Source organism: Xenopus tropicalis, chromosome 7 (genome assembly GCF_000004195.4).
Source record: "Xenopus tropicalis strain Nigerian chromosome 7, UCB_Xtro_10.0, whole genome shotgun sequence".
Classification (NCBI taxonomy): domain Eukaryota; kingdom Metazoa; phylum Chordata; class Amphibia; order Anura; family Pipidae; genus Xenopus; species Xenopus tropicalis.
Window position 1 is genome coordinate 20,514,878 of NC_030683.2, and position 13,493 is coordinate 20,528,370.

At 40.0% G+C, this 13,493-nt stretch overlaps 1 protein-coding gene across 4 annotated transcripts in view; it reads right to left on the minus strand.

Moving 5' to 3' along the window:
* Positions 1-411: 411 nt before the first annotated feature.
* Positions 412-13,493, minus strand: part of inpp5a.1 (inositol polyphosphate-5-phosphatase A) — a 276,218-nt gene continuing 263,136 nt past the window's right edge. For 2 of the 4 annotated variants that reach the window (XM_031905069.1, XM_031905070.1), the window contains 4 exons: positions 6,756-6,867; positions 4,062-4,130; positions 2,878-2,914; positions 412-2,714 (listed from right to left, as the gene is read on the minus strand). In XM_031905069.1, coding sequence (XP_031760929.1) covers positions 2,665-2,714; positions 2,878-2,914; positions 4,062-4,130; positions 6,756-6,867 — 268 coding nt within the window. In that variant the 3' untranslated portion in view covers positions 412-2,664. 4 annotated transcript variants of the gene reach the window in all.

A 13,493-nucleotide genomic window follows, 5' to 3' on the forward strand; every position in this document is an offset into this window, starting at 1 on the left:
ATGGGAGATAGCTCTCAGTACAAGTGAGGGAATACAGGGTTATGGGAGATAGCTCTTAGTACAAGTTGATCCAGAGACTGGTCTGATTGCCATCTTGGAGTCAGGAAGGAATTTTTTCCCCTCTGCGGCAAATTAGAGAGGCTTCAGATGGGTTTTTTGCCTTCCTCTGGATCAACTAGCAGTTAGGCAGGTTATATATAGGCATTATGGTTGAACGTGATGGACGTACATCTTTTTTCAGCCTAACTTACTATGTTACTATGTAAGTTGCTGCTTCTAGTAGCTCCCTGTGTCTTCACCCTAAGTGAAATACATAATTTCTCTTGCACATTGGCACCTACCACCTTCTGAACTCCCCACCAGCTCCCCAAAACACAAACACACAGTCAATCAAAACAAAGCATCCAACAGTGATTTCACAATGAACAGTTTTATTGCTTGAAGTTGAGAACCACAGGGGGCCCATATTGTCCCAAGGTGATCAAGACATAACCCCGAGTGGAATCTCCATGTACATAAACACAACCGTGTGCTTAGATTACAAAAAAAGGACATGGCACGGTAACAGAGCAGCCCTCTCTTTGAGACAAGCTGAATGATATCAGATTGCTTCGTTAAGAGTCCATGTTCTGCAAGCGGACGAGAAAAAAAAAAAAGAAAAATCATTCCCAAACGTAGTGATTGAAACCGAAAAATTGAGCGCCATTCTAATGCCGTCGCATAGTCCATGAACTCGGTAGTGTTCTAAACGAAATCAATAAAAGAACCGTTTGTGTTTCATCAACAGACTCTCTCTAATCACCTTTTAATGTTCTACTCTGGGGGCAAGAGCATCGGCACAGTGCTAAGCTAGAGGTTCGACTCACTGCAAACAGGTATAGGTTATGCGAAGGCAAGGACTTCCAACGTGCAGCCCCACCCGCCAATACTGAGGAACTATGGTCTCCGGCATCACTGGGATACACAATAGGCCATGGAATTTCAATGAACAGAGGCCCAAACAGCCCCCTATAGGCCCAATAAATAGTGAGTGTCTATGGCATCTTACAGCAGCCCCTCTGGCATTTGCCAGAACCTACAGACTGCCAGTTCGGGCCTGCCCGCCATCACCCAACCACCTCTGCTTTTCAAACGATGGTGGGTTTTGTAGTTCAACAACAATCGGAAGGCAGCAGGTTGGAAATCCTTGTGCTAAAACACTGATCAAAAAAGTCCATGTGAAAAACTACTCTATGCTATGTCTCCCATGTCATCACTGCGTATATAGAATACTTGGCACCATTATACATTAACAAAAAGACCGACAAAACAGGTTACAAAAAATCCTTAAAAGATACACCCAAGCCTATCTAGAAACTTCACATTCAGTCCTTAATGTCACATAGAAATAATTTATAGTAAGTAACAAAGTGAAAACTGCTAATATATATACTTATTGTATTGAATAGGATATAATATCTCTATGGAGGACAAAGACGTAAAGGCTATATATATATATAGAAATTTTGGTTGCTGATGTACGTTTATCTAAAACTGCTACTCCTGAATGCACGTTACTGATATGGCACTCAAGCCCCATACTGGAAAGAATACTTAGCATAGGTTTTGGTAAGGTTTATAAATTATTTTTTTTTCTTTAAAAAGTATATATATATTTTTTATATAAAAAACGAGAAGCAGCTGCTGTGTGATTCAAAATAAAAACAAAAAACAAACCCCATGTTACATGGCAGTGTAGTAGATAACATGGAACGGATAAAAATACTCTAAAAAAAATAAATGGGGGACGTGGGGGGGTGGGGTATCTAGAGCGTGGCAGCTGTCACCATCATTGCTCAGTGGCTACTGATCTATACGGCCATTGATGATGATGATGATGATGATGATGATGAAGATTATTGCACTACACCCCTGTCTAATCTAAAATAAGGGACACAGGTCTCGGTCAACAATGAGAAGACATTAACAACTGTCATGATTTGATTATCCCATGCATATAATCCCCGCCCATACTGACCTCTATTTTTTTTGCTAAATTAGAGTTTAATTCTTTAAGGAACCCTGTAAAAAGTGTAAGCGTTAAAAATTTCATTGATAGGAATCCTATCAGCCCTATGATTGGGTCAGCATTTCAATTGTAAGATTCCCCCTAAACATTGCTCTGTGCTTCCTTACAGACCAAGACCAAGTGATGTAGAGATGCCACCATTATGGAAATATCAGGAATCAAACTCGGGCCTATTGTGTCCCCCTGAATGGGGATAACATTTCACTTTTACAATTCACTCTAAAGACTGTTGTGCTTCTTCAGGGCCAGAATCCTGGACCTTGTTGTGAACTCCTAAAGTGGTTGATGGGCACCATGGTGGGATGGTCTGGAAGCCAACGGTAGGTCTCCATTTCTGTCGGGGTTTTCACAGAAACAAGATGGAGTCTATCTGATATGCATGATCTGATAGCGTTTTGGCAACACAACACATCTGTGATATCTAAAAACAAAATGTCCACGTTTCTACTGGATGTTACGACTGTACAAGAAAGTGAGGTATGTGAGACTCGTCGGGAGCTGGGATATTGAAGCCTAGTGGATGATCCGCAATTTACAAATGTGGCTGCAAGGACTCGCTTTTGCTGATTGTGCAGAAGTCTGCGCCGTTGGCATCCTCACAAAGTTGTCTCCCGATAGATCTTTTCATTGTGCTGGCACCTTTTCCCTGTTGGAGAAGAGGATTCCCATTCCATTAACATGGGTAAACCTGGAGCTCAACAAAAAATATAGAAATAAAATATAAAAGTAACACAGAATTCAAATAAAGGGATATTTACCACCACATCACTGCACGACACAACACTTGTGCACATGTGCATTAGTTTTACCTGCCCCGGTGGCTACTCGGAAGGACAGAAAGACAGGCTGCAAGGAGAAAAGACAAACACTGGTGAGGAATTAACTAGAACACTTATACTACTAGTAAAATTGGATCTGCTTCACTGCAAAGATACAAAGGGATTCTCAGACTAGTCTATTAACAGACAAGTCCCGCCCTTGATTGTGGAACAGAGGGATCATGCTATGTCCTTAGTTGGCCACAAATGGACTGACATTCTGTATATCTGACCACATGGACCACATGACTATGATCGGTTTCAGCACTACATGGGAGAGATTGCCTTGCAGGTCATGGCCAATTACTGACCCCACCATCAATCAACTTGGTTTTCCAGATTGTTTGTTGGGGGCACACTCCAGAACTGAGATTCTGCCAATTTGTGGAGACTGCAAAGGTAATTAAAGGTCAGAAAGCCCTCTTGTTATATTCTACTTTTCAGCTACTACATTGTAGGGAAAGTTTGTATCTCAAGTTTACAAATCCAGCAAAGAACTATCTTCCCTGTAAGTTCTCTGCACCCTGCTGCCCAATACACTTTCTTCACATGATGTTCCTTCACCTTCTTTGGCTTTAAGACAACACGTAATGCCCAAGGCAGACAGACTATATGGAGCTGTAACTGGTCCAAAGCACCAAATAGATTGAGTAATAACTGAGTAATAACTGAGTAATAACTGAGTAATAACTGAGTTAGGTGCATATTTCCATGCATCTTTAATCTAGGTTTATATTCTTGGGTAGACTAAGCCCCCTAAATGGGTTTAAGCTATACGTTCATGGTAAGCTATGCTCTATATGCATATTACATGGCACACAAATCACCTTAATTGGGGTCCTAATAAAAATCCTTAGGATTACATCTGCCAGATTCACATAACGGTCTCTAAACCTCATGAACTGCCAACAATGCACTGCCCTATCATTTCATTAGTGTGACCAGGTTTACATTATATATGTCACTTCATAATAAGTAGTACTTTCCCTTTATTGCGCAGGTCTGCTGTAGTAGTTCCACTGTATGGCAGTGCTTATTCATTTAAGTTGAGCACAATGACGCCTAGTTTCTATTTTGGGTGGCTGTACAAGTAATAATGTGCATCAAATATTTCATTCAGTTTTGTCTTTCTTTGGTCAGCAGATTCCTAATATAATGCAGTCTGGCATTATTACCTTGTGGTCTCCCATACAGATATTTGGCCCGATGTGATCGTACAACACAATCCGCTCGTCGTTTTCAGACTGTTACAACAAGAAATGGGGAAAACATTAACAAAAAGACTTGAGTTTCAGGGTACATTGGGTTCCTAACTGATTTATCATCATTTTATTTTAGACACAAAATAGCCATCTTCTCTTGCTCTCTGGCTGGCTGAAGCAAGGCACTCGGTGGTTAGATCTGGAACCCATTGATTATATCATTTTCGGGGATCTGAGCCATTAATTAGCTGGAGTACTGGAGCTTAGAAATACAGAAGAACTCTCTACTGCTAATAAAAAAATCAATTTCTGATTAATATCAGGAAGAAAGAAGGGATTTTCTAAAAACTTAATATATTTAGCAATGGCATAACTACGGAGAAAGCAGGCCCGGACTGGCAATCTGTAGGTTCTGCCAAATGCCAGAGGGGCATAGACAGTCACTATTTAGTGGGTCTATAGAGGGCTGTTTGGACCAAGTTGTACTTGAAATACCAGGGACTATTTTAAACCCCAGTCCAGACCTGAAAGGAAGCAGACCCTGCAGTCACAGGGGGGCCCAAGGTGGGGTCTGCTTCCTCTGTAGTTTAAGGGTGAAGACACATGCTGCAATTAATAGACGTGAAAAATCTGCGCAGCACAAATGGCGCATGATTAGTTGCAGTGACTTGTATAAAAACCTATGGCGGGTAAGTCACCATGATTAGTCGCCGCAAACCGACTTTTTAAAAAGTTGCACCGATTAATCACCCTGTGTCTTCACCCTAAGAAATCCCCCTCCCCTGCCTGCAAGGGGGCAGCCAGAGAAAGGCCAAGGTATAGGGCAGCTGTGTGCTCTGGGCTCCTGCAAAGGTTTTATGGGAAAAGGGGGTACGGTGCACTGTTTTTACGCAACTGATATTTCGCTTATAAACAACATTCTTTCAGGGGGCAAAAAAAATATCTATCTATCTATCATCTATCCAATAATAAGATAACTGTGAAGCAATTACAAATGTACCTATAATATTGGAATTTTACTGAAATACATGGACAAGTTTTTGAGGCTATTTTTCAATCATCACGCAAGTTTGAAGAAAAAAAAAAAAAGAAATTACCAGGCAGAAATGAAATTATTGTCACGCATTAGGCAAGCTTAAGGTCAGATTCATGCGATATCATAGTTGGGCTGCAAAAACTACATAAAAAACCCATAACCTTCTGCGCTGTATGCATGAACACCTTCCCCTATTTCAGCATCTTACCGGCTCCTCCATCACAAGGGGAAACGCATTCATCACAAAGAGACTTGATAATTTACAAAGGCAGCATAAAATTGTAGATTTCCAACTGTATAATCTTTAGACAGATAAACAAATTACAGGCCGGCACAAGCAGGAAGAGCCCACACTTGGCTGAGCATTCATTACTGCACGCTATCAGGCATCAACGGCACTCGCAGGCCGTAGGCAACCTTTGGTGTTTTAGGGCTCAGAAAGCATAAAATAACATGATGGTGAGGTAACCGAGCATAGCATGATAGATGAGGTGGCATGAAAGCTGTTTACAGCCCCATGTCTGTACAATCTGTAACGCCTAGTGTGTGGGGCTAATTTGCGAGCGCCATCCATTCTCCGAGAGGAGACAGTAAAGTGCAGGGGAAGATATCATCTTGGCTACTGAAATCAAATTTAGCCGGCTCAGCATCCACACTGAAAGATACATGGGCGGATATGATATGCAATGAATGGCTATTGTGCAGGTATTAGTGAGCTAGGGGCTTTGTGAAGGCATTAGAGACACAAAGTGAGCAATGGGGTAAGTGCAATGGAAGAGTAAAAGCTTAGAGAGGGCCTAAGCTTGCATTAGATACACCTATTAGAGCATATCCACTACACGCATGTGTTTCTATCTGTTTTCAAGGGGTAGTACAGGTATGGGATCCCCTAATCCGAAACCAGTTATCCAGAAAGTTCCAAATTACGGAAAGGCTATCTCCCATAGACTCAATTATAAGCAAATAATTCTATTTTTTAAAAATGATTCCTTTTTCTCTGTAATAATAAAACAGTACCTGTACTTGATCCCAACTAAGATATAATTACCCCTTATTGGGGGCAGAACAGACCTATTGGGTTTATTTAATGGTTAAATGATTCCCTTTTCTCTGTAATAATAAAACAGTACCTGTACTTGATCCCAACTAAGATATAATTACCCCTTATTGGGGGCAGAACAGCCCTATTGGGTTTATTTCATGGTTAAATGATTCCCTTTTCTCTGTAATAATAAAACAGTACCTGTACTTGATCCCAACTAAGATATAATTACCCCTTATTGGGGGCAGAACAGCCCTATTGGGTTTATTTCATGGTTAAATGATTCCCTTTTCTCTGTAATAATAAAACAGTACCTGTACTTGATCCCAACTAAGATATAATTAATCCTTATTGGAGGGAAAACAATCCTATTGTGTTTATTTAATATTTTAATGATTTTATGGTAGACTTAAGGTATGGAGATCCAAACTATGGAAAAAACCCTTATCCAGAAAACCCCAGGTCCCAAGCATTCTGGATAACAGGTCCCATAGCTGTAGTTCAAACACCCCACTGTAATTACATCTAATGGGCATTACTATTAGACCTTTATTCAGTGGACTCAATACTATTTGCTGAGAAATCTTACCTTTAGAAGCAGTTCCTTAGCAGAATGGGACATTAAAATCCGGTCACACCAAGCTGGACATCTTGTGTTCATGTACTGCTTTCCTTGACTGCTGTCTTCACTGTAAGGGTAACTAGAATAGGGAGAATGACGACACATCAGCATTTGTCTATGACTGGCCAGTTAGATTCATATATTAGAATGATTAAATTACATGTTACTCATGTGTAGCATTTATAATTATACATATATCAATTATCACTTTATGATCCCTACAGTGTTTACTTACCTTCTCTTAAGCAACACTGACAAACTACCAGTTTAGGGGATGGGGATTTTAGTGTTTAGTGGGGTCCTTTGCACCCTTAAGACCCAACCTTATGGGCCATAGGAGGGTAGATAAAAAACGAAGATAGCATTTGGACCTAAGGGCCCTTTTGATTATTGCCTGATCCTCTTTTCAGTTATTATATATGAATTTAACTCTAACCTTCACCCCCCATACCCTATTGCAGACTAAAACCCTCTCCCAGAGTCCTATTGGAAAGGGTTGCAGTTATTGGACTTCTGACTCTCACAGTGCTCTTGTCTATCATGATTGATACTAAAATGTTACATCAACAAAACCCAACAGTAAAATTGTCTCTTGAACTATTTTAGCCCAAAAGACAAGGGGCCACTAAAAAACAAAAATGATTTTTTTTTTTAATAGAAAAAAAGTAACAACTGGAAGTCCCTCTTCTATTTGTCTCCCAGGAAAAAAGGAGAGAAGCAAGCCTACTATAAGCTTTCATGTTCCCATCAGGCCCGGACTGTGGGTTCTGGCAAATGCCAGAGGGGCTGCTGTAAGATGCCATAGACAGTCACTATTTATTGGGCTGGTGGGCTGTTTGGGCCTCTGTCTACTTGGAATGCCAGGGCCTAATTTCAATCCCAGTCTGGGCCTGGCTCCCACAGTAGACTGTGGTGGGAACTAAAGGCCTAAGTAACATGACTATGACATGACTATTTATACAGTTATAAATCCTAAATCACAAATGTAGCAGGTTTAATGGGGGCAATGTTAAAGACTATTATTATGTACTTGATGGGAAAGAGCAGTGTAAAGAGCAAAGTACAGTTCTCTCTTCCTTGATTTTTTCCACCAAAACCAAAGGACCCTGAAAATGCTCAGCATTTGTAATACATAATGTGTCCAGTGATTCTCAAAAGCACAAATATTTGACGCAATTTATGAAGTTACAGGGCCCCTAAAGCACCTGCTTCCAGCAAACCCATACTAGAAATGTGTCTTTCTAGGAGCACAAGCACATCCTTGCTACTGGGCCTTCAAGCAAAGTCATGCCCCTAAACCTTAACTATAACCTGTATTACATGCCTATATCAGCTGGGACCACTCCTGGGCTCTACGGCTGCTGGAGTGATCTGTCTCTATTGTTTAGGCTCTGGGGATGTGGCATGTGTGGCCTTCCAGCAGCTGGGAACACTAGGAGTCAGATTTACAAGATAGAATATTCCTGACAGTCTGATACACCCTATAAATTAATAAGCATTGCATTAAATTAAGTTAATGGGGGCATAGAGATGCTGGAATGAAAAAAAAAAAATCTGAGATAGTCTGTGTTCTAACGGGCAGTAACCATCGTTACTTCCATAACCGCCAACCCTGTGGAATATAAAGCCACGAACAGCTGGACGGTAACAGTCTATTCCTCTGAAAATGTAATCACCCTGGATAAAACTGTAATTTCTGTCCCAGAAAGCAGTCCAAACCAGTGAAAACCAATAGAAAAAAAAATCTGCATTAAATTTCAGTTATTGAATGCCAGTTTTTTTTATGCCAACTTGAACTGCAAAGCAATTTAGCTTGGTGAAGTAATAATGAAAATAAATTAACTGATGCTTCAATCGAAAAGTTATTTACCACCCTGCTTGGCGCGATAATATAATACAATTCACCCAAATGGGTTTACAAGCTAGTCTGCCATTAAAAAGACATTAGCTGTGGCACACAGCCAAGCACAGTGCGTATTGGGCTTGCATTGTGAGTAACCATTGGTATCGGTACGTTTCCACCCCATCAAACCTTACAAGACTCATTTTCCAAACACATTACCGATTCAATTTGCTACTTCAGTGCAACAGACACTCCGCGCTGTTTATGAAGATCTGGGAAACAGTTTTATAAAACAGGGAAAGTCTGTGAAGAAGATGTACAGATGTCTGGGTGGGATTGGAGTCACAAAAGAGGTGAAAATGTTGCTCTGGAGGAGTAACCCACAGCAACCAATTAGAATTTTGCTTTTATTAGACTTACTGAGGTTGACAAATTAGTCCTAATTGCTGACTGGTTGTTAAGGGCTACAGCTCCAGAATAATTTCTCCCACTCACACTGATAGAAAATGGCCGAAAAAGCTAGCCTTTATGTGCAGCGCCCGGCTCACTAAACTCAAAGTACCAGCTCAGAGCCCACTTTACCTTAAAATAGTTAAAGGTTGTAGTTTTGCAATCCGCATATATTCAATGTATACACTCATTTACTGTACAGCACTGCAGAATATGAGGGTTAATATGTATGTGTTAGGCTCAGAGGGGCTTACTGCAATGCCCTGAAGAATCACAAGTGCTATACGTTCCTGAAGCCCTTACTCATATATTTGTGATTTTTAATTAAAGGAACAGTAACGCCAAGAAATGAAAATGTATCTCCTTTATATAATGTATACAGTTTGGAAGCGAGTGGATACCCCATGTATTAGCAGGGTACTTCGAGGAGTAGCACATCAGTGTAAATAGGTAGTAGAGTCTAGTAAGTCCCAAAAGTCATCACTTATTCACTTTACTAATAATTAAGGTAACCCTCTCCTATATGATATATATATTTTTTCTTATGGGAGGGACAACACTTAATATGCAACTGGGATAATTCTGGCCAAAGCACCCAGCTTTTTTAGAAGAACTATTGTTTTACAGGAAAAGGTCCACTGTCCCTTTAAGATAAGGCCATGAGAAATACAACTGCGCCCAACACTATGCAGCCCAGCATTATGGAATATAAGGTTTGCATCCCTTATCTACTTTATATAGAAGTACTACTACAAGGGTTTGATTGAAACTATTTTAGTGGCAAGTAAAACTGGCCATACAGTGGGGGATGTGCAAAGTACTTTATTAATCAACCATCAGGGATGGCGCCATAGATGTCGATGGACCAACTGGGATCAGATCATATGGTATGCTGAAAACAGCCATCCCCAACAAACAGTGCCACACTTACCCAGAAGGTCAGGCAGTATTGAACCAGAATGAGACATATAGCTAAATTCTCTTGAATCGTTTGCCCTGGCTATATGGAGTCTAATTAGACAAGTCAACTTGCTACAGAATATAAAGTACATACATACACTGTATGTACACTGGAAAATAAAGTCAGCGGTTGGCTTTCACCAGATACATAATGAAGAACAATGTTATGACTAAGGAGGTACTTTCAAGGCTTAGAAGCACCTAGAAGCTTACCTAGCCAATGATCGATGTTATAAATCCCAAGAAAGGTTACTAAAAGATAGAGTACTGCTGAGGCAACTTGGCCATCATACTCACCTATTGGCCATGAAAAATATTCACCGGTACAGATGTTTATTTATTTGATAGATTTAAAGAAGAAAAAAGCTGTAGGGTATAGGCAATGGGCTAATGAAATGCAACAGTCTATCTATACAGCGCGGCTGACACTGGCTTCTTCTCCTGACCTCCGGCCCTGGAACTCACTGTGGCTACTGGGCATGTACTGGTGGTCCAACTAACTGGTATTACTCGACATTTTCATAATAACAATGACATGGTTGTAGTGGTCTCAGCCATATTATTCTGAATGTTTGAATAAATTGCCCATGTTTGCAGTTACATTTTCATGGGAATATGCTGAACACTAGCTGAAAGAGCTAGTTTCTGTGTTTTCTCTGTGGTTAAACAGTTGCCTCATGATAACTCCATAGAAAGTTGTAGGTAACAATAAACAAGTCCATGTAGATAAAAATAAGTGCTCTCTCGATCCCCTCGGGCCTTGTATCAGTTAGTGACTTGGTGTATCAGAATCAGAGAATCAGAGATTGCGATGCCAAACAAATAAAGGCACAGGAAGGTTTTCTTTTTAATTCTCTGATGCCCTCATTCCCAAGGGTAGTTCAAATGGAAAGAGACACTTATCTGTCTTTTCCACATGTTTAAGATTTTACCCTTTTAAGCCCTATTATAGAGTGCTATAAACAAGAAACAAACATGATGTGGCAACAATACTGGGCAATTAAAAGCACAATGCGTTTAATAGAATGAGAAGCATGACAAAGAAGCCTCATAAACCCATAATAGGGCCATTGTCTTCATTGCTTATTGCTTGGCTTCCAAATCAATGAAAACATGGCATTGTTATGTCACACACAATGTGTCCACAGAGCAGGTTTTCCAGTTGAAATGACATTTTGCACAACATTTAATAAGACATGATTGCCATATATAGAGATATGTAGGAATATCCAGTAACAGGTCCTTGTTAAGCAGTGACCATGGTTTATAAAGAGTCAATGTTTAGTTGGGGGAGTCTAACAGAGAACCCAACTGCCTTTTCATTTGTGCTTCTAATTTTCTCGAATTACTGCGCCCTCTCTTCTCTACCATTCTTCATTGCTTTTTTCTCCCCTTTTTCTATTTTTCCCCTTCTTTTACCTTTTCACCTACCTGTCTGTATATTTTCTCTATTTTTTACTCCCATTATTTCCCTTATCTTTTTGCCCTTCTATCTTTTTTTGCCTTTATTTCTCTCTCTTTCCTGCTCTCACATATTTTTTCCAGTTTTCCCATCTGTCGCCGTTTATTTTCACTTTCTCTCCAATGCAGAGCCTTTCGGATATTTCGAGTAAGCCAGCCCTACTTTGCACCTACCTACACTTATGTGAAAATGTGGTCTTAACAGTCATTTAGGCATAGAGCAACCCAAGAGAGCAAATGATCCTTCAGTCTAAGTCCCCATATATTTGCAACTTTATTTACTTTGGACTTGACCTTAAAGTGATTGTTGAACCAACAAAAAGCATAAAAACACTGCTTTAGGCAAGTAGCTGTTTGAAAGTCAGGGTCAGGGACATTTTTGCAAATGGCACATTGCAACTGGATGTGACTAAGCACTTTGTGCTGTGTTATTCTAAACGTACCAAGATATGGAGCTAGCTGGAGCAAACAAGAAACATTTCGAGATTGTCCTTTATAGGGCAAAAATTCTGTAATTTTTTTTCCCAATTAATTGAAGAATTGAGTGGTATTCTCTGGTCTAGCTTCTTGGATGTATCTCTTATTTAAACTGAATCTAGAGGGTAAACACAGACCTGCAAACATACAATGTGTTAAACAGCTGCTGCTTTGCAAATGCTACATCAAAACCATGGTGACCAGACTAACAATAACAGTTGCCATAAAGGGGAGGTTAAATGGGCAATCCAGTAACACAGGGTAAATAAGGCTTGAGTCATAACTTCACACAGCATGCACAGTAAAACTGGTCAATGGGCTAATGGCTTTTAATTTAGGATCTTTTATGGATATGCATTTGCACTACAGTGCAACACAGACTGGGCTAGTGGTTTAGATCTCACCCAAGGATACCTGGACACACTAGGAACTGGCACTGTAAAAAGAAATAAAAACAGGCCATTGCCTTCATATACATGCCACACTTCTTAAATGTATATCTTGTTAAATTATTATATGATTTGCGGGCAAACTACAGGAAGTATAGGGCCTGTAATCTCACCCAAGTTCCAGGACACAGGGCAAAAAAGAATCCAACTGTAGTGATAGGGCTTGGGTATCATCCCACTTGCAGGAATGAGGGTTTTGGATGAAAGAAGGGTGGAAGGAAGGTTAGGAAGATGGTGGTGATTGGGGACAAGGAGAAAACCCATAGCTATCTTGGTCCGATTCAAAGAGACCATGCAAAGCATTGGTTCTCTTCCCGTGGTTTCTATGGGGAGCCAGCGGTACAGATTTTATTATTATTTATTATTTTATTATTATTTAAGTGAAAAGCATTAGATATAACTGTAAACTACATATTTGCTTTTTATATTTTTGCCTTAAGAGCATAAAATCGAACATAAGTATATGCAGATTACATACAAACACCGATTGATATAAAATCCTGCAGCTGCTTCATAAGCAGCCTACACACAATTAATAGTCATGAAAAATACAGGAAAAACACAGAAAAAAGGCAAAGATTTTGTCAGAATCGTAGTAAATCCACAGATTGGTGTGCAGAGAAGCTTAACATATTGGCAAAGGACCATAATGATCATAATGATAACACTGTCGATGGAAGGAAGAGTTATGTTAAAATTAAGCAAAGTGCCAAACAAATCTGCTCAGCATGACCGGTCAATAGCAGTTCATTATCCTTGGCTAGCTGCGTGATATAAATATTTTATTTAACAATACAAGCTTTATAATGCCCATCTGTGCGATTTCCCAGACCATTAGAAGCTGTATTATATCACCAGTGTTAATTTAATGAGGCAATCTTCCATGGCTCTGCGACTCAGCCATTTAAGCTTCAGACGTGTATGGATTGCAGGCCTAACAAGTCGAGTCCGTGGGACTGCGCTGAGATGTAATAACTGGATGTCGTGTTCACATGCAGTGAATTAAGTGGTCACTGATTACTGTATAGATATCATGTCAAATTACCACTTGCCAGAGGCACAGAC